Raw genomic sequence first — 27,151 nt, 5'->3', positions numbered from 1 at the left:
GAGTCAGTTTGGAGACCGCTGATCTCCATAGATGTGAATGATCATGTTCCAGGCGGCACTGATTTGTCCGCTGCTCTCTTGTTTGCATGATCCGGGGAGCCAGTATTAATCCATGATCTGTGATTGTTGTAGACCACATACAGAGGTGAGATCATCTCGCAGCACGGAGGAGGCAACATGTCGGCGTCCAGGAATAGACTAATAACTCAATCTGTAGACACCTCGTATCGATCGCTTCATCGCGGCTCTGTGTTTAAATATAGCCGACTCCGATCAACATATAGACCAGATATTTTTATCAGATGACTCAGCCGGATATTTATTAAGCTGCTTCTGGCTCTTAAAGAATAAACAATGTGATGGTTCAGGCCTTGAATAGTCCCCCCCCCCACCCCCATCACTACCTTACAATAATAATCTTATACGGGGGGGGGGGGGGAAGCTATAAAAAGGTGAGAAGACGGACCGCTCTACAGCGAACCAACCCATGCTGTACTATTGACCAGACCAAAAACAGGGAAAAATAGATTTGGGTAAAAAAAAAAGAACTTTCCAAAAAAAAGGGATTCTTGGCAGGCAGGTACATCATGCTCCAGCAGGGGGTGCTGTTACTCCATTCGTTTAGCCTATTAAAGACACGGAGCTGTTTTTTTTTTTTTTGGACAATCTCCCTTTACCGTTTCTCTCCATCACCCATGACTGCTTGTTCAGGTTCTTCTCACGTCTGTGAAGTGTTCACATTGCAGCTTGTGTTTTGCTGGAGTCGGCAGCGGGCGACGAGGGTTAATGATCTCTGCAGTTAATGTCTATCTGCTGCAGATTATCTTTGTAGTCCTCATTATGTGGCTGAATAAAGATACAGATAAGATAACACCAAATGCATTGCAATGGCAACATGTCCTTTATTTTGGTCATGTGGCAATAAAGTCATGATCTCCGCACAGCTGGTGAGGGTAGAATATCATTGCAGGGAAAATCTGCAGTATCCGGCCTCATGCACACAGTCCCTCTGGTTCCCTATTACAGATTTCTGCTGCTCTGTGCGCCACCAGGTTATTTCCTCCATCAATTCTAGGTACCCGATGGAACGTGCCATGAGGCATATGGAGTACAATGTGGCCCCAAAGTCTATGGGTGCCAGGTTGTATAGAGACATAATATGGCCATGTGCATGAGGCTAGACCAGTGGTCCCCAACCTGTGCTACTTGAGTTGTTGTGAAACTACAACTCCCAGCATGCTGGTCTAGATAATCTAAAACCTTTATATTTAAATGGAAGAATTTGTGCCCTCTAAACTCCCCCTACACTAATGCCAAGCAGCAGCACAAAATGTAGAAAGGACCATAACCAAATGACGTGTTCCCACTTGATGCTTCCAAAGGGCCAAAATGTCCCCTAAAAAGGTAATTTCCCTGCCCCCAACATTCATTGGAAGCAGGAGGGGCTCTGAATGAATCGTCAGAAAGAACTCGCCGAGAACCACAGAGCGTCATTTTCATATAGCATGCTCTAAGTTTGTACCCCCCTATCTTTTCTTCGAGGGTATGCGTAGTGGATGCAGATTCACTAGTGGGACAAATAACGGTTATTTCATGTAATGAGGATTTTTTTTTTTTTACTATTTTTTTGTAAAACGTTACATAGGTTAAATAAAAACACAGGTCCATCAAGTTCAATCTTTCCCAATAAATTACCCGTCATTCATTGCTCGATTATTTATAACCTTTCGTCAGTAAATAATCATCTCACCCTTTTTTAAATGCTGACATAGTATCTGCCATCACTACCCCTTGGGGTCGGGCATTCCGTAGTTTGACTGCTCCAACTGTAAAGAACCCTTTCCGATATTCATGTCTGAAACGTCTTTCTTCAACCCGCAATGAATGTCCCCTGGTCCTATGTAGAGTCCTTGGAAGGAACAGATCATGTGCTAGTTCTCTGTATTGACCTCACATATACATGTTAATAAGATCACAGCTAAGACTCTTTTTTTTTCCAAGCTGAACAAGCCCAATTTCTCGAGTCTTTCATTCTAAGTGACACGTCCCATCCCATTTGAACCCTTTCCAGTTCTCCTATATCCTTTTTACAATGTGGAGCCCAAAACTAAAGGGGTAATATTACATTTAAATAACTTTTTTTGCTCTCTTTTTATACACCCTAAAATCCTATTTGCTTTTGCAGCTGCTGCCTGACATTGAGTGCTGCTGCTTCTTTGTAACCAGAATACCCAGGTCCTTCTCTTGTTCTGTTATCCCCAGTTTTATTCCATTTGATGTATATGAATTAATACGAAGTTGAGCTTTAAGTTGTCATTATTTCTGTTGGCTCAGTGAGGCCGCATCTTCCACGCGGCTGAAAACATTTGGCTGATACTTTGTGTATAAGAAACTATCTTCAGGTCATTGTATCACTTCATCCTTTACATATATTTACACAATTGTCGCTTCATATTGGCTCCTTTTATCGCATGTCACTACACGGCTGGGAAGGTTTCATGATGATTGATTCCTGCATTGCCCGCACCCCATGTTCAGACGTTCGTAGTCATGGCAAGTTACCGGTTGTCAGACAAAATTCGTAGACCTCACCCCCCAATCCCCACTACCCATTACGTTGTGTAATCCCTGCCAGTAAGGCGGCGGATTCTTGGGTGACGTATACAATGTACAGCTCCACATGAACATTCCTGCCATATATTCCGGGTAAATAAACATCCCGTGGGTTGAGCGGTTCATGTTTTATTGTGTGTGATAAATGATAGAAATTGCTCGTTAACATCCATAAAATGATCCGGTAATTGCGCGTGTTAATTAACAAGTGAAATGTTCTTATTTATTGTGAGGTACAAAGTCTCAGAGGCCAAGTGTGAGTCCTCACCTCCCGGGAAGGAATTTATGGTGTCACCTGTCTACATGTTAAAGTGCCCCCCCCCCCCCCCCTCATTTGTCCTAAGTCCATTAAACACAATAGTGACCCTTTGATCTATGGACCAGGACACTCTTCCTAATGTAAATGGTGGGAACCCGACTGTCCCCCGATGGTAAACAAGTTCTGACCGGGTCTCAGACGTTGCCCCTTAATCCACGTCCAATATTCTGGAAAGCCTGATAATCCGGCACATGTTTCCAATCTATAAGGGACCTCATGAGGATTGGGCGGTTTATTATCGGCGTTCTCTATCTTGACAAGTACTAACTCAGGACATCTGATGATCTGACGCTTGTCAGGTCCTTATGATGCCAAATGTTACTGTTATTTCTGCTCTGATCACATGGAAACCCCTTACCTTGGATGTATCAGGAGCCCAGGATTCTAGTACAGACGTTATTGGGCAGCATGTGACCTATGACCTGCACCCTTTGTTTTCCACAGGTGGGACTGCTCAGCGGGATTAGTCTTATTGTCGGAACGATCATTGGGTCTGGGATCTTCATTTCTCCAAAATCCGTTCTCTCAAACACAGGAGCTGTGGGACCGTGTTTAATCATCTGGACGGTGTGTGGAGTCATTGGAATTTTAGGTAAATATGAACCATTAAACTGAAGGCAAAATGCAGTAAAATAATATTTACTAAGTATATATATATATATATATATATATATATATATATATATATATATATATATATATATATATATATATATATATAACCAACACTTCATAATCCTGCGCAGCCTATAGCAGATATGCTGCAATACATCCCGCTCTTCTGTATCACTGCAAACCTAGACCGATTGACTAATCAGGGCTCTGAGAAAGTTTTGTTTGAATGGTGACCATATTGATTGGTACCTGGTTTTCCAGCACCCACTAGATACAGGCACAAACCCCGGCAGCTTCTGTACTCCACTCCCTAATTTCCTCCGGGTCCGCAGTGCACTGTATATGACCGATATAACATAGGCTTTATATGAAGGAAGTGCAAGCTACGCACCTGACATGCCCGTCTTGTGTCTCTGCAGGTGCCCTGTGCTTCGCTGAACTTGGCACAATGATAACAAAGTCTGGAGGGGAATACCCGTACCTCATGGAGGCCTTTGGACCAATCCCTGCCTTCCTCTTTTCCTGGGCCAGCGTCATTGTGATGAAACCTTCGTCGTTTGCAATCATATGTCTCAGCTTTGCCGAGTACGCGTCGGCGCCATTTTATCCTGGCTGTGAACCCCCACAAGTGGTCATCAAATGCCTGGCTGCCGCCGCCATCCGTAAGTATAAGATATTGCCATAACTGGCGAGGCGCCTAGAAGAGGCTGCCCTGACCAATGTCATTAGAAGGCTGCCGCCATGAGAGAGGCAGGCAGCGGTGCCAGTCTTATCGGTAATGAATGATGCCCCAGTAACGGGTAGAAACACCACATTTCGCTGCCCCTTTTGGTGAGGATCGGGACCGTTAATATTTGCTTTCCTTTCTTCGGCAGTGACGATCACAGTGGTGAACTGTATGAGCGTGAAGCTGGCGAGTTACGTGCAGAACTTCCTCACTGTGGCCAAATTGATCATCATCATCATCATCATCGTCAGCGGCATCGTCCTGTTGATACAAGGTATGTGGAGCATCTCACGAGGTATCGTCGTCACACACCGGTCAATACCGGACTGCAGGGAGGGCGAGATTTAGGCTTTTTCATTCTTTTTAAAAGGGTTATTTATTTATTTTTAAGTGTCTGCCCCCCCCCCCAAACAGCGCCCCCCTCGTCCATAGACTGTGTGTGGTATTGCAGCACAGCTCCATTCAAGTAAATAATGCAATACCAGACACAACCCGTGGGCAAGAGTGGCATCTTTTCTGTTTTCTAATCATAAAATCCCTTTTCAGGCCGGACATTGACGGGTAACGGGGAGGTCGTTGAGGTTTTCTTTCTCTTCCACAGGAAATACTCAGAACTTTTCAAACAGCTTTGAAGGATCCAAAATCACAGTCGGAGGGATCGGCCTGGCGCTCTACAATGGTCTGTGGGCCTATGATGGATGGTAGGACGATGTCGCTTATATTTTATTATTTATGTTTAGAATCCGGGATTTACTATCCCACTTGTGATTATTAACATGGTGCCCAGAGCGACAATCTCTGTGAGACCGACGTGGTCACTGGCGATCATGCCATCAGGTTGACTGCCCCAAAATAATTGATACTACTTTCAGGAGGACTAGTCCACTAATACACACAATAAAGGTTGTGTACTCGTCTTCTAGAGCCGTGCTCTCCAGCTGTTATGAAACCACAACTCACCTTTGTCAGGGCATGCTGGGAGTTGTAGTTTTGTATCAGCTGGAGAGCACAGGTTGGAGAGCACTGCGCTGGACAATGACCTCTCTTAATGTGATAAATTGCGCTACGGGGGAGATTAAAACCCCCAAAATCTTTCCTGTTTCCAATGTAAACCATGTTTGCAGGAGTCCTAAGCAATAGTCGCCCTCTACTGGCCATGTGCAGCTACGAACCCAAACAGATCACAAAAATAACAAAAAAAAACTACTGATCATGCGAATGGATATGACCAGAAGAGGGGGATCCTGGAAGCCGAATTTACATTAGGCGCAGGATAGATTTAAAGGCTTTAGAGCTAGTTCACACAGAGTATTTTGCAGGCAGAAAAATCTGCCTCAAAATTCCTTCCTTCAGATTTTGACCTGCCGTACGAGTTTTTCGGGCATTTTTTGGCGCTGTTTCCGACTCAAAAACAGCCATAAAAAACTGTGTGAATTAGCTCTTAGCCCTTAATCTCCCCTATTGAGTACATATGTGACCGGGTCTCTTTCTCTCTGTCTCTCTCTCTCTCTCTCTTTTTCTCTCTCTCTCTCTTTTTCTCTCTCTCTCTCTTTTTCTCTCTCTCTCTCTTTTTCTCTCTCTCTCTCTTTTTCTCTCTCTCTCTCTTTTTCTCTCTCTCTCTCTTTTTCTCTCTCTCTCTCTTTCTCTCTCTCTCTCTCTTTTTCTCTCTCTCTCTCTTTTTCTCTCTCTCTCTCTCTTTCTCTCTCTCTCTTTCTCTCTCTCTCTCTTTTTCTCTCTCTCTCTCTTTCTCTCTCTCTCTCTCTTTCTCTTTCTCTCTCTTTTTCTTTCTCTCTCTTTTTTTTCCTCTCTCTTTCTCTCTTTTTCTCTCTCTTTTTCTCTCTCTTTTTCTCTCTACCGCGTCCTCCACCCAGCTCCTCTGTAAAGGCACTTAGCGACAGGGGCGTAGCTATAGCGAGGGCAGGGGTAGTAGCCGAACCCAAGCCTCCTGGTATATGAGTGGGGCACAAAGGCCCCATCTGCCACATAAGTAGGGCACCATTGGGGCCCAGGAGCTTCAAGTTACGTCTCTGCTCAGTGGTACCACTTTGTCCAGCGCACACGTCTCAGGGGGCTCTTCATATTGTTCAATAAACAGTGAATGGAAGACCCCCTTCTTTCATTAAAAAGGTTCTCATTGAGAATAGACAGGTGGTAATAATTTCCTACTATTTACTGTTAATATGAAGAACCTCGTTCCCTGCTGCAATGTATGACACTCCATCTGTATCTTTCAGTAACTGACCTTCATTCAGCTTCAGTGTAATCGTCCTTTTTCTAGAGGGAACCCTTGTTTTCTGTCCAGATTCTACACATTAATCCCAATGTGATTGGGACCAATCTGACATCTGTGAATTGTGTTTCTCCCTTTAGGAACCAGCTCAATTATATTACAGAGGAGCTTAAAAATCCATACAGGTAAGAAGCGCTCGCAGCTGATTTATCACAGAGAATTTATAGAAGTACAGCAGGGATTTAAATATTGATTTCAGGAGAATATATGTAAAGTGTAACTTCTATGCACAACACTGCTTAACTTATACCAGCTGTACATATATATTATATACAAGAGGACTCCCAGGTTATACCAGCGTGCTCCATATCACTATATACAAGAAGACGTATAACTTATACCAGCTGTACATATATAATTATATACAGAAGAATACCCAGGTTATACCAGCATGCTCCATATCACTATATACAAGAAGACGTATAACTTATACCAGCTGTACATATATAATTATATACAGGAGATACCCAGGATATACCAGCATGCTCCATATCACTATATACAAGAAGATGTATAACTTATACCAGCTGTACGTATATAATTATATACAGAAGATACCCTGGTTATACCAGCATGCTCCATATCACTATATACAAGAAGATGTATAACTTATACCAGCTGTACATATATAATTCTATACAGAAGATACCCTGGTTATACCAGCATGCTCCATATCACTATATACAAGAAGATGTATAACTTATACCAGCTGTACATATATAATTATATACAGAAGATACCCAGGTTATACCAGCATGCTCCATATCACTATATACAAGAAGATCTATAACTTATACCAGCTGTACATATATAATTATATACAGAAGATACCGAGGTTATACCAGCATGCTCCATATCACTGTATACAAGAAGATGTATAACTTATACCAGCTGTACATATATAATTATATACAGAAGATGCCCAGGTTATACCAGCATGCTCCATATCACTATATACAAGAAGATGTATAACTTATACCAGCTGTACATATATAATTATATACAGAAGATGCCCAGGTTATACCAGCATGCTCTATATCACTGTATATAGAAGATGTATAACTTATACCAGCTGTACATATATAATTATATACAGAAGATACCCAGGTTATACCAGCATGCTCCATATCTCTATATACAGGAAGATATATAACTTATACCAGCTGTACATATATAATTATATACAGAGGATACCCAGGTTATACCAGCATGCTCCATATCACTATATACAAGAAGATGTATAACTTATACCAGCTGTACATATATAATTATATACAGAAGATACCCAGGTTATACCAGCATGCTCCATATCACTATATACAAGAAGATGTATAACTTATACCAGCTGTACATATATAATTATATACAGAAGATACCGAGGTTATACCAGCATGCTCCATATCACTGTATACAAGAAGATGTATAACTTATACCAGCTATACATATATAATTATATACAGAAGATGCCCAGGTTATACCAGCATGCTCTATATCACTGTATATAGAAGATGTATAACTTATACCAGCTGTACATATATAATTATATACAGAAGATACCCAGGTTATACCAGCATGCTCCATATCACTATATACAGGAAGATATATAACTTATACCAGCTGTACATATATAATTATACACAGAAGATACCCAGGTTATACCAGCATGCTCCATATCACTATATACAAGAAGATGTATAACTTATATCAGCTGTACATATATAATTATACACAGAAGATACCCAGGTTATACCAGCATGCTCCATATCACTATATACAGGAAGAGGTATAACTTATACCAGCTGTACATATATAATTATATACAGAAGATGCCCAGGTTATACCAGCATGCTCCATATCACTATATACAAGAAGATGTATAACTATACCAGCTGTACATATATAATTATATACAGAAGATACCCAGGTTATACCAGCATGCTCCATATCACTATATACAAGAAGATGTATAACTTATACCAGCTGTACATATAGAATTATATACAGCAGATACCCAGGTTATACCAGCATGCTTCATATCACTATATACAGGAAGATGTATAACTTATACCAGCTGTACATATATAATTATATACAGAAGATACCCAGGTTATACCAGTATGCTCCATATCACTATATACAAGAAGATGTATAACTTTATACCAGCTGTACATATATAATTATATACAGGAGATACCCAGGTTATACCAGCATGCTCCATATCACTATATACAAGAAGATGTATAACTTATACCAGCTGTACATATATAATTATACACAGAAGATACCCAGGTTATACCAGCATGCTCCATATCACTATATACAAGAAGATGTATAACTTATACCAGCTGTACATATATAATTATATACAGGAGATACCCAGGTTATACCAGCATGCTCCATATAATTATATACAAGAAGATGTATAACTTATACCAGCTGTACATATATAATTATATACAGAAGATACCCAGGTTATACCAGCACGCTCCATATCACTATATACAAGAAGATGTATAACTTATACCAGTTGTACATATATAATTATATACAGAAGATACCCAGGTTATACCAGCATACTCCATATCACTATATACAAGAAGATGTATAACTTATACCAGCTGTACATATATAATTATATACAGAAGATGCCCAGGTTATACCAGTATGCTCCATATCACTATATACAAGAAGATGTATAACTTATACCAGCTGTACATATATAATTATACACAGAAGATGCCCAGGTTATACCAGCATGCTCCATATCACTATTTACAAGAAGATGTGTAACTTATACCAGCTGTACATATATAATTATATACAGGAGATACCCAGGTTATACCAGCATGCTCCATATCACTATATACAAGAAGATGTATAACTATACCAGCTGTACATATATAATTATATACAGAAGATACCCAGGTTATACCAGCATGCTCCATATCACTATATACAAGAAGATGTATAACTTATACCAGCTGTACATATATAATTATATACAGGAGATACCCAGGTTATACCAGCATGCTCCATATCACTATATACAAGAAGATGTATAACTTATACCAGCTGTACATATATAACTATATACAGAAGGTACCCAGGTTATACCAGCATGCTCCATATCACTATATACAAGAAGATGTATAACTTATACCAGCTGTACATATATAATTATATACAGAAGATACCCAGGTTATACCAGCATGCTCCATATCACTATATACAAGAAGATGTATAACTATACCAGCTGTACATATATAATTATATACAGAAGATACCCAGGTTATACCAGCATGCTCCATATCACTATATACAGGAAGATGTATAACTTATACCAGCTGTACATATATAATTATATACAGAAGATGCCCAGGTTATACCAGCATGCTCCATATCACTATATACAAGAAGATGTATAACTTATATCAGCTGTACATATATAATTATACACAGAAGATACCCAGGTTATACCAGCATTCTCCATATCACTATATACAGGAAGAGGTATAACTTATACCAGCTGTACATATATAATTATATACAGAAGATGCCCAGGTTATACCAGCATGCTCCATATCACTATATACAAGAAGATGTATAACTATACCAGCTGTACATATATAATTATATACAGAAGATACCCAGGTTATACCAGCATGCTCCATATCACTATATACAAGAAGATGTATAACTTATACCAGCTGTACATATATAATTATATACAGGAGATACCCAGGTTATACCAGCATGCTCCATATCACTATATACAAGAAGATGTATAACTTATACCAGCTGTACATATATAACTATATACAGAAGGTACCCAGGTTATACCAGCATGCTCCATATCACTATATACAAGAAGATGTATAACTTATACCAGCTGTACATATATAATTATATACAGAAGGTACCCAGGTTATACCAGCATGCTCCATATCACTATATACAGGAAGATGTATAACTTATACCAGCTGTACATATATAATTATATACAGAAGATGCCCAGGTTATACCAGCATGCTCCATATCACTATATACAAGAAGATGTATAACTATACCAGCTGTACATATATAATTATATACAGAAGATACCCAGGTTATACCAGCATGCTCCATATCCCTATATACAAGAAGATGTATAACTTATACCAGCTGTACATATATAATTATATACAGAAGATACCCAGGTTATACCAGCATGCTCCATATCACTATATACAAGAAGATGTATAACTTATACCAGCTGTACATATATAATTATATACAGAAGATACCCAGGTTATACCAGCATTCCCCATATCACTATATACAAGAAGATATATCACTTATACCAGCTGTACATATATAATTATATACAGAAGATACCCAGGTTATACCAGCATGCTCCATATCACTATATACAAGAAGATGTATAACTTACACTAGCTGTACATATATAATTATATACAGAAGATACCCAGGTTATACCAGCATGCTCCATATCACTATATACAAGAAGATGTATAACTTATACCAGCTGTACATATAGAATTATATACAGCAGATACCCAGGTTATACCAGCATGCTTCATATCACTATATACAGGAAGATGTATAACTTATACCAGCTGTACATATATAATTATATACAGAAGATACCCAGGTTATACCAGCATGCTCCATATCACTATATACAAGAAGATGTATAACTTATACCAGCTGTGCATATATAATTATATACAGAAGATACACAGGTTATACCAGCATTCCCCATATCACTATATACAAGAAGATGTATAACTTATACCAGCTGTACATATATAATTATATACAGCAGATACCCAGGTTATACCAGCATGCTCCATATCACTATATACAAGAAGATGTATAACTTATACCAGCTGTACATATATAATTATATACAGAAGGTACCCAGGTTATACCAGTATGCTCCATATCACTATATACAAGAAGATGTATAACTTTATACCAGCTGTACATATATAATTATATACAGGAGATACCCAGGTTATACCAGCACGCTCCATATCACTATATACAAGAAGATGTATAACTTATACCAGCTGTACATATATAATTATACACAGAAGATGCCCAGGTTATACCAGCATACTCCATATCACTATATACAGGAAGATGTATAACTTATACCAGCTGTACATATATAATTATATACAGAAGATGCCCAGGTTATACCAGCATGCTCCATATCACTATATACAAGAAGATGTATAACTTATACCAGTTGTACATATATAATTATATACAGAAGATACCCAGGTTATACCAGCATACTCCATATCACTATATACAAGAAGATGTATAACTTATACCAGCTGTACATATATAATTATATACAGGAGATACCCAGGTTATACCAGCATGCTCCATATCATTATATACAAGAAGATGTATAACTTATACCAGCTGTACATATAGAATTATATACAGCAGATACCCAGGTTATACCAGCATGCTTCATATCACTATATACAGGAAGATGTATAACTTATACCAGCTGTACATATATAATTATATACAGAAGATACCCAGGTTATACCAGCATGCTCCATATCACTATATACAAGAAGATGTATAACTTATACCAGCTGTGCATATATAATTATATACAGAAGATACACAGGTTATACCAGCATTCCCCATATCACTATATACAAGAAGATGTATAACTTATACCAGCTGTACATATATAATTATATACAGCAGATACCCAGGTTATACCAGCATGCTCCATATCACTATATACAAGAAGATGTATAACTTATACCAGCTGTACATATATAATTATATACAGAAGATACCCAGGTCATCTCTGTCTACCACCCTACTCGGGCTCTACGTTCTGCCAACGACCTTAGATTAAAATCCTCCATAATCCGAACCTCCCACTACCGTCTCCAGGATTTCTCTCGTGCTGCACCCGTCCTCTGGAATGTGCTACCCCAGACAATCAGATTAATTCCCAATATCCACAGTTTTAAACGTGCCCTGAAAACACATCTATTTAGACAGGCCTATAAAATTCCCTAATCTGACTCCTTTTCATGGCCCTCCATTTAGATTAGTCATCAGAATAAGATTCCCTCACACTCCTTCTCTTCATGTCCGTCATACACGGATACTGGCTGGTGACCGGCTCATGCAGCTTTATGTTACCACCGCATGTGTATAAAAATGGCCGGACCAGCATGCTCCATATCACTATATACAAGAAGATGTATAACTTATACCAGCTGTACATATATAATTATATACCAGAAGATACCCAGGTTATACCAGTATGCTCCATATCACTATATACAAGAAGATGTATAACTTATACCAGCTGTACATATATAATTATATACAGAAGATACCCAGGTTATACCAGCATGCTACATATCACTATATACAAGAAGATGTATAACTTATACCAGCTGTACATATATAATTATATTCAGAAGATACCCAGGTTATACCAGCATGCTCCATATCACTGTATACAAGAAGATGTATAACTTATACCAGCTGTACATATATAATTATATTCAGAAGATACCCAGGTTATACCAGCATGCTCCATATCACTGTATACAAGAAGATGTATAACTTATACCTGCTGTACATATATAATTATATACAGAAGATACCCAGGTTATACCAGTATGCTCCATATCACTATATACAAGAAGATGTATAACTTTATACCAGCTGTACATATATAATTATATACAGGAGATACCCAGGTTATACCAGCACGCTCCATATCACTATATACAAGAAGATGTATAACTTATACCAGCTGTACATATATAATTATATACAGAAGATACCCAGGTTATACCAGCATGCTCCATATCACTATATACAGGAAGATGTATAACTTATACCAGCTGTACATATATAATTATATACAGAAGATACCCAGGTTATACCAGCGTGCTCCATATCACTATATACAAGAAGATGTATAACTTATACCAGCTGTACATATATAATTATATACAGAAGATACCCAGGTTATATCAGCATTCTCCATATCACTATATACAAGAAGATATATAACTTATACCAGCTGTACATATATAATTATATACAGAAGATACCCAGGTTATACCAGCATCCTCCATATCACTATATACAGGAAGATGTATAACTTATACCAGCTGTACATATATAATTATATACAGAAGATACCCAGGTTATACCAGTATGCTCCATATCACTATATACAAGAAGATGTATAACTTTATACCAGCTGTACATATATAATTATATACAGAAGATACCCAGGTTATACCAGCATCCTCCATATCACTATATACAGGAAGATGTATAACTTATACCAGCTGTACATATATAATTATACACAGAAGATACCCAGGTTATACCAGCATGCTCCATATCACTATATACAAGAAGATGTATAACTTATACCAGCTGTGCATATATAATTATATACAGAAGATACACAGGTTATACCAGCATTCCCCATATCACTATATACAAGAAGATGTATAACTTATACCAGCTGTACATATATAATTATATACAGCAGATACCCAGGTTATACCAGCATGCTCCATATCACTATATACAAGAAGATGTATAACTTATACCAGCTGTACATATATAATTATATACAGAAGATACCCAGGTTATACCAGTATGCTCCATATCACTATATACAAGAAGATGTATAACTTTATACCAGCTGTACATATATAATTATATACAGGAGATACCCAGGTTATACCAGCACGCTCCATATCACTATATACAAGAAGATGTATAACTTATACCAGCTGTACATATATAATTATATACAGAAGATACCCAGGTTATACCAGCATGCTCCATATCACTATATACAGGAAGATGTATAACTTATACCAGCTGTACATATATAATTATATACAGAAGATACCCAGGTTATACCAGCGTGCTCCATATCACTATATACAAGAAGATGTATAACTTATACCAGCTGTACATATATAATTATATACAGAAGATACCCAGGTTATATCAGCATTCTCCATATCACTATATACAAGAAGATATATAACTTATACCAGCTGTACATATATAATTATATACAGAAGATACCCAGGTTATACCAGCATCCTCCATATCACTATATACAGGAAGATGTATAACTTATACCAGCTGTACATATATAATTATATACAGAAGATACCCAGGTTATACCAGTATGCTCCATATCACTATATACAAGAAGATGTATAACTTTATACCAGCTGTACATATATAATTATATACAGAAGATACCCAGGTTATACCAGCATCCTCCATATCACTATATACAGGAAGATGTATAACTTATACCAGCTGTACATATATAATTATACACAGAAGATACCCAGGTTATACCAGCATGCTCCATATCACTATATACAAGAAGATGTATAACTTATACCAGCTGTGCATATATAATTATATACAGAAGATACACAGGTTATACCAGCATTCCCCATATCACTATATACAAGAAGATGTATAACTTATACCAGCTGTACATATATAATTATATACAGCAGATACCCAGGTTATACCAGCATGCTCCATATCACTATATACAAGAAGATGTATAACTTATACCAGCTGTACATATATAATTATATACAGAAGATACCCAGGTTATACCAGTATGCTCCATATCACTATATACAAGAAGATGTATAACTTTATACCAGCTGTACATATATAATTATATACAGGAGATACCCAGGTTATACCAGCATGCTCCATATCACTATATACATGAAGAAGTATAACTTATACCAGCTGTACATATATAATTATATACAGAAGATACCCAGGTTATACCAGCATGCTCCATATCACTATATACAGGAAGATGTATAACTTATACCAGCTGTACATATATAATTATACACAGAAGATACCCAGGTTATACCAGCATGCTCCATATCACTATATACAAGAAGATGTATAACTTATACCAGCTGTACATATATAATTATATACAGGAGATACCCAGGTTATACCAGCATGCTCCATATCACTATATACAAGAAGATGTATAACTTATACCAGCTGTACATATATAATTATACACAGAAGATACCCAGGTTATACCAGCGTGCTCCATATCACTATATACAAGAAGATGTATAACTTATACCAGCTATACATATATAATTATATACAGAAGATACCCAGGTTATACCAGCATGCTCCATATCACTATATACAAGAAGATGTATAACTTATACCAGCTGTACATATATAATTATATTCAGAAGATACCCAGGTTATACCAGCATGCTCCATATCACTGTATACAAGAAGATGTATAACTTATACCAGCAGTACATATATAATTATATACAGAAGATACCCAGGTTATACCAGCGTGCTCCATATCACTATATACAAGAAGATGTATAACTTATACCAGCTGTACATATATAATTATATACAGAAGATACCCAGGTTATATCAGCATGCTCCATATCACTATATACAAGAAGATATATAACTTATACCAGCTGTACATATATAATTATATACAGAAGATACCCAGTTTATACCAGCATGCTCCATATCACTATATACAAGAAGATGTATAACTTATACCAGCTGTACATATATAATTATATACAGGAGATACCCAGGTTATACCAGCATGCTCCATATAATTATATACAAGATGATGTATAACTTATACCAGCTGTACATATATAATTATATACAGAAGATACCCAGGTTATACCAGCACGCTCCATATCACTATATACAAGAAGATGTATAACTTATACCAGTTGTGCATATATAATTATATACAGAAGATACCCAGGTTATACCAGCATACTCCATATCACTATATACAAGAAGATGTATAACTTATACCAGCTGTACATATATAATTATATACAGAAGATGCCCAGGTTATACCAGCGTGCTCCATATCACTATATACAAGAAGATGTATAACTTATACCAGCTATACATATATAATTATATACAGAAGATACCCAGGTTATACCAGCATGCTCCATATCACTATATACAAGAAGATGTATAACTTATACCAGCTATACATATATAATTATATACAGAAGATACCCAGGTTATACCAGCATGCTCCATATCACTATATACAAGAAGATGTATAACTTATACCAGCTGTACATATATAATTATATACCAGAAGATACTCAGGTTATACCAGTATGCTCCATATCACTATATACAAGAAGATGTATAACTTATACCAGCTGTACATATATAATTATATACAGAAGATACCCAGGTTATACCAGCATGCTACATATCACTATATACAAGAAGATGTATAACTTATACCAGCTGTACATATATAATTATATTCAGAAGATACCCAGGTTATACCAGCATGCTCCATATCACTGTATACAAGAAGATGTATAACTTTATACCAGCTGTACATATATAATTATATACAGGAGATACCCAGGTTATACCAGTATGCTCCATATCACTATATACAAGAAGATGTATAACTTTATACCAGCTGTACATATATAATTATATACAGGAGATACCCAGGTTATACCAGCACGCTCCATATCACTATATACAAGAAGATGTATAACTTTATACCAGCTGTACATATATAATTATATACAGGAGATACCCAGGTTATACCAGCACGCTCCATATCACTATATACAAGAAGATGTATAACTTATACCAGCTGTACATATATAATTATACACAGAAGATGCCCAGGTTATACCAGCATACTCCATATCACTATATACAGGAAGATGTATAACTTATACCAGCTGTACATATATAATTATATACAGAAGATACCCAGGTTATACCAGCATGCTCCATATCACTATATACAAGAAGATGTATAACTTATACCAGCAGTACATATATAATTATATACAGAAGATACCCAGGTTATACCAGCGTGCTCCATATCACTATATACAAGAAGATGTATAACTTATACCAGCTGTACATATATAATTATACACAGAAGATACCCAGGTTATACCAGCATGCTCCATATCACTATATACAAGAAGATGTATAACTTATACCAGCTGTACATATATAATTATATACAGGAGATACCCAGGTTATACCAGCATGCTCCATATCACTATATACAAGAAGATGTATAACTTATACCAGCTGTACATATATAATTATATACCAGAAGATACCCAGGTTATACCAGCATGCTCCATATCACTATATACAAGAAGATGTATAACTTATACCAGCTGTACATATATAATTATATACAGGAGATACCCAGGTTATACCAGCATGCTCCATATAATTATATACAAGAAGATGTATAACTTATACCAGCTGTACATATATAATTATATACAGAAGATACCCAGGTTATACCAGCACGCTCCATATCACTATATACAAGAAGATGTATAACTTATACCAGTTGTACATATATAATTATATACAGAAGATACCCAGGTTATACCAGCATACTCCATATCACTATATACAAGAAGATGTATAACTTATACCAGCTGTACATATATAATTATATACAGAAGATGCCCAGGTTATACCAGTATGCTCCATATCACTATATACAAGAAGATGTATAACTTATACCAGCCGTACATATATAATTATATATCACAAGGTGTGGACTTGAGGTGGTGTGTATGCTCTGCCACCTAGTGGTAGTTTTTGATATTTATATGATTTATAAAGGGAAAAGTACATCAAATAAGAATATTCTCATCACTAATACAGGATTTCATATTTCTTTGGTACAGAAATCTCCCTCTAGCCATCATACTTGGGATCCCATTGGTCATGGCCTGTTACCTGCTGGTCAACATTGCTTATTACACAGCGATGTCCCCCACTGAGCTCCTGCAGTCTCCGGCTGTCGCTGTGGTAAGTGGTCGTTGATAGGAATTGCCCTTTGATTCATCCAGCAACGTAATGAGGAAAGCCTCAGATTTATTGTGTGTAAGGAAACTAAATATCTGATTTCCAGCGCTAGGTTAACATCATCTTGTCCCTATAGAGGCACCAGTAATCAATGCAAGTGGGCAGTATCCGCCACGTTACTGGAGCCTCCGTGGCCACTTCTAGTCAGAGCTCTGACAATAATATCGCAGTTGATAGTTGGTGGCTCAGCGGTTACAGGTTCTCATCTGACCGGACGTAACGTCTCCATGGATCTCGTATGTACTCCCTGTTCTTGTGTAGGTTTCCTCCCGCACTCCATAAGCACTAATAGGTTAATTGCCCCTAGTGAGTGATAGGAAAATTAGATTGTGAGCTCTTGGGTCAGATGTAAGTGATGATAACCTGTGTACAGCACTGCAGAGTATGTTGGAGCTATATATGGGGGATTATAAACCCTCGCTGAATGCTGGGATATATTATTAGCTGTAGGTAAGAATCTGGCTTTGCTCTCTTGCAGACCTTTGGAGATCGTGTTTTGTACCCGGCCGCCTGGATGGTTCCTTTGTTTGTGGCGTTTTCTACCTTAGGATCTGCAAATGGATCCTGCTTCACCGCTGGCAGGTTAGTGATGACCGATGCCTTCACTGGGCACAGGTGACATGGGCACAGAATAAAATATATTACACGGTTAGGGTATGTTCACACGCAGTGTTTTAAAGACATAATTCGAGCGTTTTACGCCTCGAATTACGCCTGAAAAAACACCCCTGATACGCCTACAAACATCTGCCCATTGCTTTCAATGGGAAATACGATGTTCTGTTCCCACGAGCCTTTATTTTATGCGTCGCTGTCAAAATACGGCGCGTAAAATGACGGCTTGTCAAAAGAAGTGCAGGTCACTTCTTGGGTCGTTTTTGGAGGCGTTTTTCATAGACTCTATTGAAAAACGGCCGTAAAAAACGCACCGAAAAACGCGAGTTGTTAAAAAAAACGTCTGAAAATCAGGAGCTGTTTTTGCCTGAAAACCGCTCCGTATTTTCAGACATTTCTGGTCGCTGCGTGTGAACATACCCTGATAGTCCATCCTGGTTATAGATCATTGCAAGGGCTCATCCACACGTAACGGAATTGCTGCAGAAAATTTCCGCAACAATTCCGCTGCTGGAAAAACTGCACCATTTCCTGCGTTTTTTTACTGCAGAAAATGGTGCGGATTTTGCGGCGTTTTTCTCAATGTTGGGGGATGGTGACGTCTCCTCTGAAAAACGCAGCAATTCAGTCGTTTCCGCAGCAGGGTTTGACACGCTGCGGTACATAAAATACTCATCGCAGGTTAATTTCTGGTCAGAATTTTTCCGCAGCGTGCGGATGACATTTGTTAGTTCCCACCCGCTCTGCTGCATATTTTCCGTCTGCAATGCCATTACGTGTGGACAAGCCCTAAGAGTTTGGCTTTATTATATCGGTTTATGGGACAGCTAATGGTGCCACGCAGGTTCCTAAAGGATATATCACTGCACGACTAGGTGCATTTGCCATTCAGTATTCTGGCAAAGCTGGGTGACCGTCCACTGTGTGAGGTGTAATAACCATTTTGCTCTTGACCTCGCTGTCCTAGAGGAAATTGCATTTTTGGGAGAAATGTTCTTTATACATAAAATGTGACTACTAATATGGAAAATTAATTTTGCGGTTTCCCCCCAGACTTACCTACGTGGCGGGTCGTGAAGGTCACATGCTGAAATTCCTATCATACATCAGCGTCCGGAGACTGACCCCACTGCCGGCCATTGTGTCCTATGTAAGTCCATGTCCGATCTTCTTCTTCTTAGCACATCTAGCGTATGGGGCGGCTCGGTCTCCGTTTAGCGTATGTTCACACACAAAAAGAAGCGGCTGAAAATCACGGCGCTGACTTCAAGTCATTTTGTGAAGCTGAAAATTACGTGGTTTTTTTTCATTTGAGGCTTCTTCTTTAGGCGTTTTTCAGTGTCAATGGAAAATCAACTCCAAAAACGGAGGTGTCCGTGGGCCATAGGAATGAATTGATCCGTATCTTTATATAAATATTACGGATAAAATTTACGGTCGTGTGCATGAGGCCTTAAGTGTTAGACGATATATAAGTGGACCAGACAGAAACTGCGCCAAATTTATTACAGTGGCGCCCCCTGTATGATAACTTTGGTGCATCTTGCTGCACGTGTAATTAGAGACTTTTCTCTTCCTCACTCCACCTCACGGCTGATTTATACAATATTTTGCTTTAAAGAGGCTCTGTCACCACATTATAAGTGCCCTATCACCTATATAATGTGATCGGAGCTATAATGTAGGTGACAGGAATGCTTTTTATTTAATAAAACGATCTATTTTTACCACTTTATTAGCGATTTTAGATTTATGCTAATGAGTTGCTTAATGCCCAAGTGGGCGTGTTTTTACTTTAGACCAAGTGGGCGTTGTACAGAGGAGTGTATGACGCTGACCAATCAGTGACCAATCAGCATCATGCACTCCTTTCCATTCATTTACTCAGCACATAGGGATCCTGCTAGATCCTTATGTGCTGTCTTATACTAACACATTAACAATACTGAAGTGTTTAGACAGTGAATAGACATTCCACGCGATGTCTATTCACAATCTCTGCACTTCGTTACTCTGTCTGTGGTAGTTACAGCAGAGGAAGCGTGATCTCGCGAGATTATGCGGTAAATGACAGGTTACGAGATTACGTTTCCTCGGCTGTAACTACCATAGAAACAGTAACCAAGTGCAGAGATTGTGAATAGACATCGCGTGGAATGTCTATTCACTGTCTAAACACTTCAGTATGGTTAGGCTGGGTTCACACGACCTATTTTCAGACGTAATGGAGGCGTTTTACGCCTCGAATTACAGCTGAAAAAACGTCTCCAATACGTCGGCAAACATCTGCCCATTACTTTCAATGGGCTTTACGATGTACTGTGCCGACGACCTGTGATTTTTTACGCATCGCTGTCAAGACGGCTCGTTAAATTACAGCCTCGTCAAAAGAAGCGCAGGACACTTCTTGGGACGTTTTTGGAGCCGTTTTCTCAGACTCCAATGAAAACAGCTCCAAAAACGGCAGTGAAAAACGCGAGTTGCTCAAAAAAGTCTTAAAATCAGGGGCTGTTTTCCCTTGAAAACAGCTCCGTATTTTGAGATATTTTTGACTCTATGTGTGAACATACCCTTAATGTGTTAGTATAAGACAGCACATAAGGATCTAGCAGGATCCCTATGCGCTGAGTGAGTGCATGATGCTGATTGGTCACTGATTGGTCAGCGTCATACACTCCTCTGTACAACGCCCGCTTGGTCTAAAGTAAAAACACGCCCAGTTGGGCATTAAGAAAGCTCATTAGCATAAATCTAAAATCGCTAATAAAGTGGTGAAAACGGAACGTTTTATTAAATAAAAAGCATTACTGTCACCTACATTACAGCGCCCATGTCCTTATGTCGGAGACAGGGCACTTATAATGTGGTGACAGCCTCTTTAAAGAAAAAAGTGCACGTCCTTAATAAATCTGCTTCATTTTCCATCTCCCCTTTTTCTGGACCCTTTTCAAAAGTGCAAAAAGGGGCTAAAACACACAATCCATTTGGCGCCCCCCCCCCCCTTGTACACCAGTTTGTGTCATTTTTCCCAGATTTGGTTCTACCTTCTGGCGCGCCTGAGCGGGTGGAGCGTGACCCGGGGATTGTCTCTTTACATTTCCGTATCATGCACCTCGGGACACAATCCGTTTTGCTCGGAGCGTTCCTCCTTTAATAGAACATTGAGGTGCTGGAAATATTGACATGTCGGGATTTAGGAAGATTTCATACGATTGTATTTCAGAGATACAATTCCGAGTTGTGCGGCTCCACCCTGGCGCTCTTTACTTCTGTGTCATCTTTACCTCCATCCTCCCCTTTCCGCAGGGTTTCATCGGAATGATTTACATTATCCCGGCTGACATCAACACCCTCATTAACTACTTCAGCTTCGCCGTCTGGATATTTTACGGATTAACCATTGCAGGCCTCGTGGTCATGAGATTCACAAAAAAAGACATGAAGAGACCAATTAAGGTAAGTGTAGCCCCCAGTTTAGCACACGGTGTGCTTGTTACTATGCGTCGTGAGCAGAGTATGGAGGTACTAATGATCGGTCACATTGTAACACTAATTCACCAAAACAAATAACGTCTTAAGGTTCTGTCAACCTTCAAAACCTGTTCTGTATTGCTCCATTGCATCTAAAATTAAGCAACTTTACAAATAGTCTTGATTAAAAAAAAACCAATCAATTTGTGTATACAGCTTCTATGCAGATCTGTGTGTTACCATGGTAACAGACTACAAACCAACCCCCCCCCCCATGTAATCTGATCCTGCCGTCATACTCTCATTTGTTCCCTACTACTTGCTACATAGATTTGGTAGGTAAGCACAAAGTTGGGGACTGATGGAAAGGAGTGTGTAGGGTTGGTTTGTAGTCTGTAACCATGGAGACGCATTGGCCTGCACAGGAGCTGTAGACACAAATCAATATTTATTTTTTTTATCATGGCTACTTGCAAAGTTGCTTCAGTTTTTATTTTACAAGCATTGGAGGAATAAATAGCTTCAAGTCTACATACCTTTTTAAATAACTATTTCCTGAGGTAAGATGTGGCTGTAGCAGTGCGGAGCTTCTCTTTCTTGGTTGAGTGCCGATCCTGCAGGGAGCCCCGTACCAGTCTCCAGTGACCGGAAGCTACAATCCCATGAAGAAGCTCCGCAATAGTAAAGCCTCTACCCCTCCGACTCTAGGATAAGACTCCTGCTCTGTCTCCTGTAGAGGATCCCATTCCATTCTACAGTGCAGAATCCCGTACTGGAGACAGGAGCCTAGAAGGCAGTGCAGGATGCCGTCTCCTACTGCAGACCGCTGTATAGGCAAATGCAAGTATTAGATAAAGGATTGTTTGCAAAGTCCTAGAATTGCTTTTCTAGTGAAGGGACACTAAGTGAGTCCTCTGAGATGTAACTTTTACCAGTCCCATCTATAATGTTGGTCTCCTCACCTAGTTACATGGTGTTGTAGTCAGCACTCAGAAGACTGCTCCCTTCTACTGGGATTGTGTAATCTGCATTCTGTAGTCATGAACTCACTGTTTACTTGGCTCCGAGCTCCCACAATGCAATGCCCTCTCTGGTAACAGGAAATCAGTATAATCCTTAAATTAGCTTTGGATGTGACTGGAGCAGAACACGTTTACACAAGAAGAAAAGAGTTTGCAGTTACTCAACCATTTATGTAGTGTGTATATATATATAATTATATACACACGTCCATGTTCTGCGCTGATTAATTTCTTCCATCTTTATAAGGGTCAGAACTACGTTTTTCTGATGCAGAGCTTCAAATAGACTTCATAGAATTAACATTAAAGGGTAAATAAACTTTTTTTTAAAACTTTGGACTTAACGTCTGACATGTCACTATGACATGATAAGTGGGGTCCGAGCACTGAGACTCCCACCAACCGCTAAAGTGATGAGACAGAAGCGCTCGGGCCAGTGCTGTGCTGCTTCTTTTCTAATCGGCTCTTGTCAGAAAGCCAAGTGAGCGGTGTACAGGCTCACTAGAAATTCTGAGCCCGTACACCGCTCGCCCAGCCATCCGCGAGGGTCTCAGTGCTCAAACCCCCACCAATCAAAACTTCTGACATGTCAAATATTATTAAAAGTTTATTTACCCGTTAAATTCTGTCTCCCTGCAACCACCACTAGGGGGAGCTTACTGCATACAATTATTTAACTCTATGGCTGTGTGGGGAAGGGGATTTGGAACTCTGTATAAAAGCAAAGAGCTCAGACTTTAAAAAACATAAAATCAAAGAGGATTATCCATAAGTTTATTAATCTTGTACCAAAAATGTTTGTTTTGATGCGGCCGAGATTTTTGCAAAAGTGACAACTTTTTGTAGGCAGATTCAATCAATAACATTGTGACAATTTATTAAACACGGAGTCAAAGGTGACAACCAAAATGGCTGCACTATAACAAATTGCAAAAAAAACTTTTGCAAGTAACAGACACAATAATGACTTGTTCAGGAGTGATGTCCATATATTTGTTTTGTATCTGCAATTCAGATTCCAATAGTCATCCCCATCCTGATGGTTCTGGTCTCTGCTTACCTGGTGCTGGCGCCCATCATTGGTCAGCCGGAGTGGGCCTATCTCTACTGCGTGATCTTTATTCTGAGCGGCCTCGTCATTTACTTCCCCTTCGTGCACTTCAAGGTCAAATGGGCGCAAAAGATAACAAGTAAGTGACGGCAAAGATTTCTGTGTTAATTCATCATTCCCGGTGCAGGTTACATTTGCTGATCACATTAAACGCTTAGTGACCACCCTACGCCTTTTTACAGCGATCGCTAAGAGGCCTTACTCCGATGAACACCCCTTTTTACAGCGCATTGGAATAAGCCCAGCAGGAGGGGGAGGTGCTCCGCTGTCTCATGACCGCTCCGCTCCTGCTGCAACAGCTGGGATGGAAGGAATGTCCTATCCCAGTTAACTCCTTAAATGCCGCGGTAAATCGTGGTCATGGCATCTAAGTGGTTCACATAAAGGGCTCCTTCTGTCACCCATCGATGGCCTATAAATGCAATCACAGGCTGCCAGGTATACTGTCCATGACCGTATATCAAAGGATTACTGCCTCAGTATATCAAATCATTTATATCAGTGGTCACTTTGTGTAAAAAAAAAAAAAAAAAAGCGACCAAAACAAAGTCATTATTTTAACTTCATGGTGAACGTCGTAAATGTAAGAAAAAAGCTTTATTGCTTCTTTTTTTTCCCCATCCACCCCCCAAAAAAATTATTAAAAAAATGTTAGGCAATGTCACATGAAACGGTACAAATGAAAAACCATTGACTGAAGAAAACAAAAGTTCTGTGGCGATGCAAAAACAAATTTTTGTTTTAAAAGTGTTTTTATTGTGCAAAAGTAGAAAAACATATAAAACCTTGACATGATACTGACCCACAGAATAAAGGGGACATGTTATTTATGCCGCACAGTGAACATCGTGAATTCAAAAAAGCAATGGCAGAATAGTTTATTTTTCCAACAGAACGTATTTCGGCCGCAAGTCCCGGACCGAACACACTGCAGGGAGCCGGGCTCCTAGCATCATAGTTATGTACGATGCTAGGAGTCCCTGCCTCTCCGTGGAACTACTGTCCCGTACTGAAAACATGATTACAGTACGGGACAGTTGTCCTGCAGAGAGGCAGGGACTCCTAGCATCGTACATAAGTATGATGCTAGGAGCCCGGCATCCTGCACTGTGTTCGGTTCTTGCGGCCGAAATACGTCCGTCAATTACGGACGTAATGACCTCGTGTGAACATACCCTAAGGAGTAAGGAAGCTCTAGGGAAGAAATGAGTTTACCTCGCCCTGTCTCAATACAACTTGTTCTCCTTCCAGAGCCAATTACCATGTACGTCCAGATGATCATGGAGGTGGTGCCGCCAGAATAATCCAAGCACTAAGGACTCCTGTTACCAGATTGACGATGAACCTAAAGAAAGGACTGGGGCCGACTTTACCAGCGCCACCAATGTACATAGTGTAAATGTCGGATGACTCCGGTAGGCCGTGGCACAGATCGCATCGCCCCATGGACCGGACAGAGGGTTTTCCGTCCTGAAGTTACCGGGTCTGTGGACTGCGCTTCCAGGGTTGTCTGAATATTTTGTAAATTTTCGTTTACTTCTAGTAAAGGTTTTTCTTCTACCTCTGTGTTCATTGAGGTCATTCAGAACAATAAATTTTTCACTGAAGTAAACACTGCGTATTATGCGAGCGTTCAGCCTTTTCTAAGGAGAGTCCGGCCAGGAAAGGCAACTTGGGGCCCCTTAAAAGGGGTCAATTAGACCTGGGATCCCCATCTTAACAACATTTCACACATTACATCTACATATTATTTTTACCGGGGAGCTGCAACCTCTCCTGACATGAAATAACAATTCTAGAACTTCTATTCGTAGAAAGCTGCGATGTGCCGTTCCTCTGTTGTTCCTACTGGAAATGTATGAACAAATTGACAGGTGCCGGGGGCGTGTCCCTACAGACTGACAATGTCCAATCAGTGCTGAGTGAGACTAAGGACACGCCCCTTTGACAGGGGAATGACAACACCCAGTTATTACAGCCTTCTTACATTGAGGTGAATGCTACAAGTGTCGACAATTTACAGTGAGCAGTAAAGGAAATTAAGGGGAAGCAACGTATGAGCGCTGCGGTCCCTTCAACACAGTTGATCGGCGGGGTGTCGGGAGTCGGACCCCGACCAATCAGATACTGATGACCAATCCTGAGGATTGGCCATCAATTTTTTTGTGGACTGGGCAACCCCTTTAAAGGCTATGTACACCTTTGAAACACATTTTTATTTTGAAAAAAAATTCAGTGTGATTGGTGCAACTTTGTAATTATATTTTATTAACATAATCTCTTTTTTGAGATACAGCTGCTTTGCTTCCTGTATACAGAGCAGCTGTATCTTGCACTGAGACCTGTATCCGTCAGATCAGCGGGTCCTGCATGTCATCGT

The 27,151-nt window shown here is 39.2% G+C and overlaps 1 protein-coding gene across 2 annotated transcripts in view; it reads left to right on the top strand.

The window, feature by feature from the left end:
- The window catches only part of SLC7A9 (solute carrier family 7 member 9), a 38,279-nt gene extending 11,947 nt beyond the window's left edge, over positions 1–26,332 (top strand). For both annotated transcript variants that reach the window (XM_075838436.1, XM_075838435.1), the window contains 11 exons: positions 3,377–3,524; positions 3,967–4,209; positions 4,423–4,548; positions 4,876–4,975; positions 6,645–6,689; positions 18,372–18,495; positions 19,031–19,134; positions 20,221–20,317; positions 22,474–22,623; positions 24,676–24,850; positions 26,023–26,332. In XM_075838436.1, coding sequence (XP_075694551.1) covers positions 3,377–3,524; positions 3,967–4,209; positions 4,423–4,548; positions 4,876–4,975; positions 6,645–6,689; positions 18,372–18,495; positions 19,031–19,134; positions 20,221–20,317; positions 22,474–22,623; positions 24,676–24,850; positions 26,023–26,075 — 1,365 coding nt within the window. In that variant the 3' untranslated portion in view covers positions 26,076–26,332. The remainder of the gene's footprint in view (positions 1–3,376; positions 3,525–3,966; positions 4,210–4,422; positions 4,549–4,875; positions 4,976–6,644; positions 6,690–18,371; positions 18,496–19,030; positions 19,135–20,220; positions 20,318–22,473; positions 22,624–24,675; positions 24,851–26,022) is intronic.
- Positions 26,333–27,151: the final 819 nt, after the last annotated feature.

Source organism: Rhinoderma darwinii, chromosome 9, assembly GCF_050947455.1.
Source record: "Rhinoderma darwinii isolate aRhiDar2 chromosome 9, aRhiDar2.hap1, whole genome shotgun sequence".
NCBI lineage: Eukaryota > Metazoa > Chordata > Amphibia > Anura > Rhinodermatidae > Rhinoderma > Rhinoderma darwinii.
The sequence above is the reverse complement of the archived record's forward strand: the minus strand, read 5'-3'. Positions and strand labels throughout refer to the sequence as shown.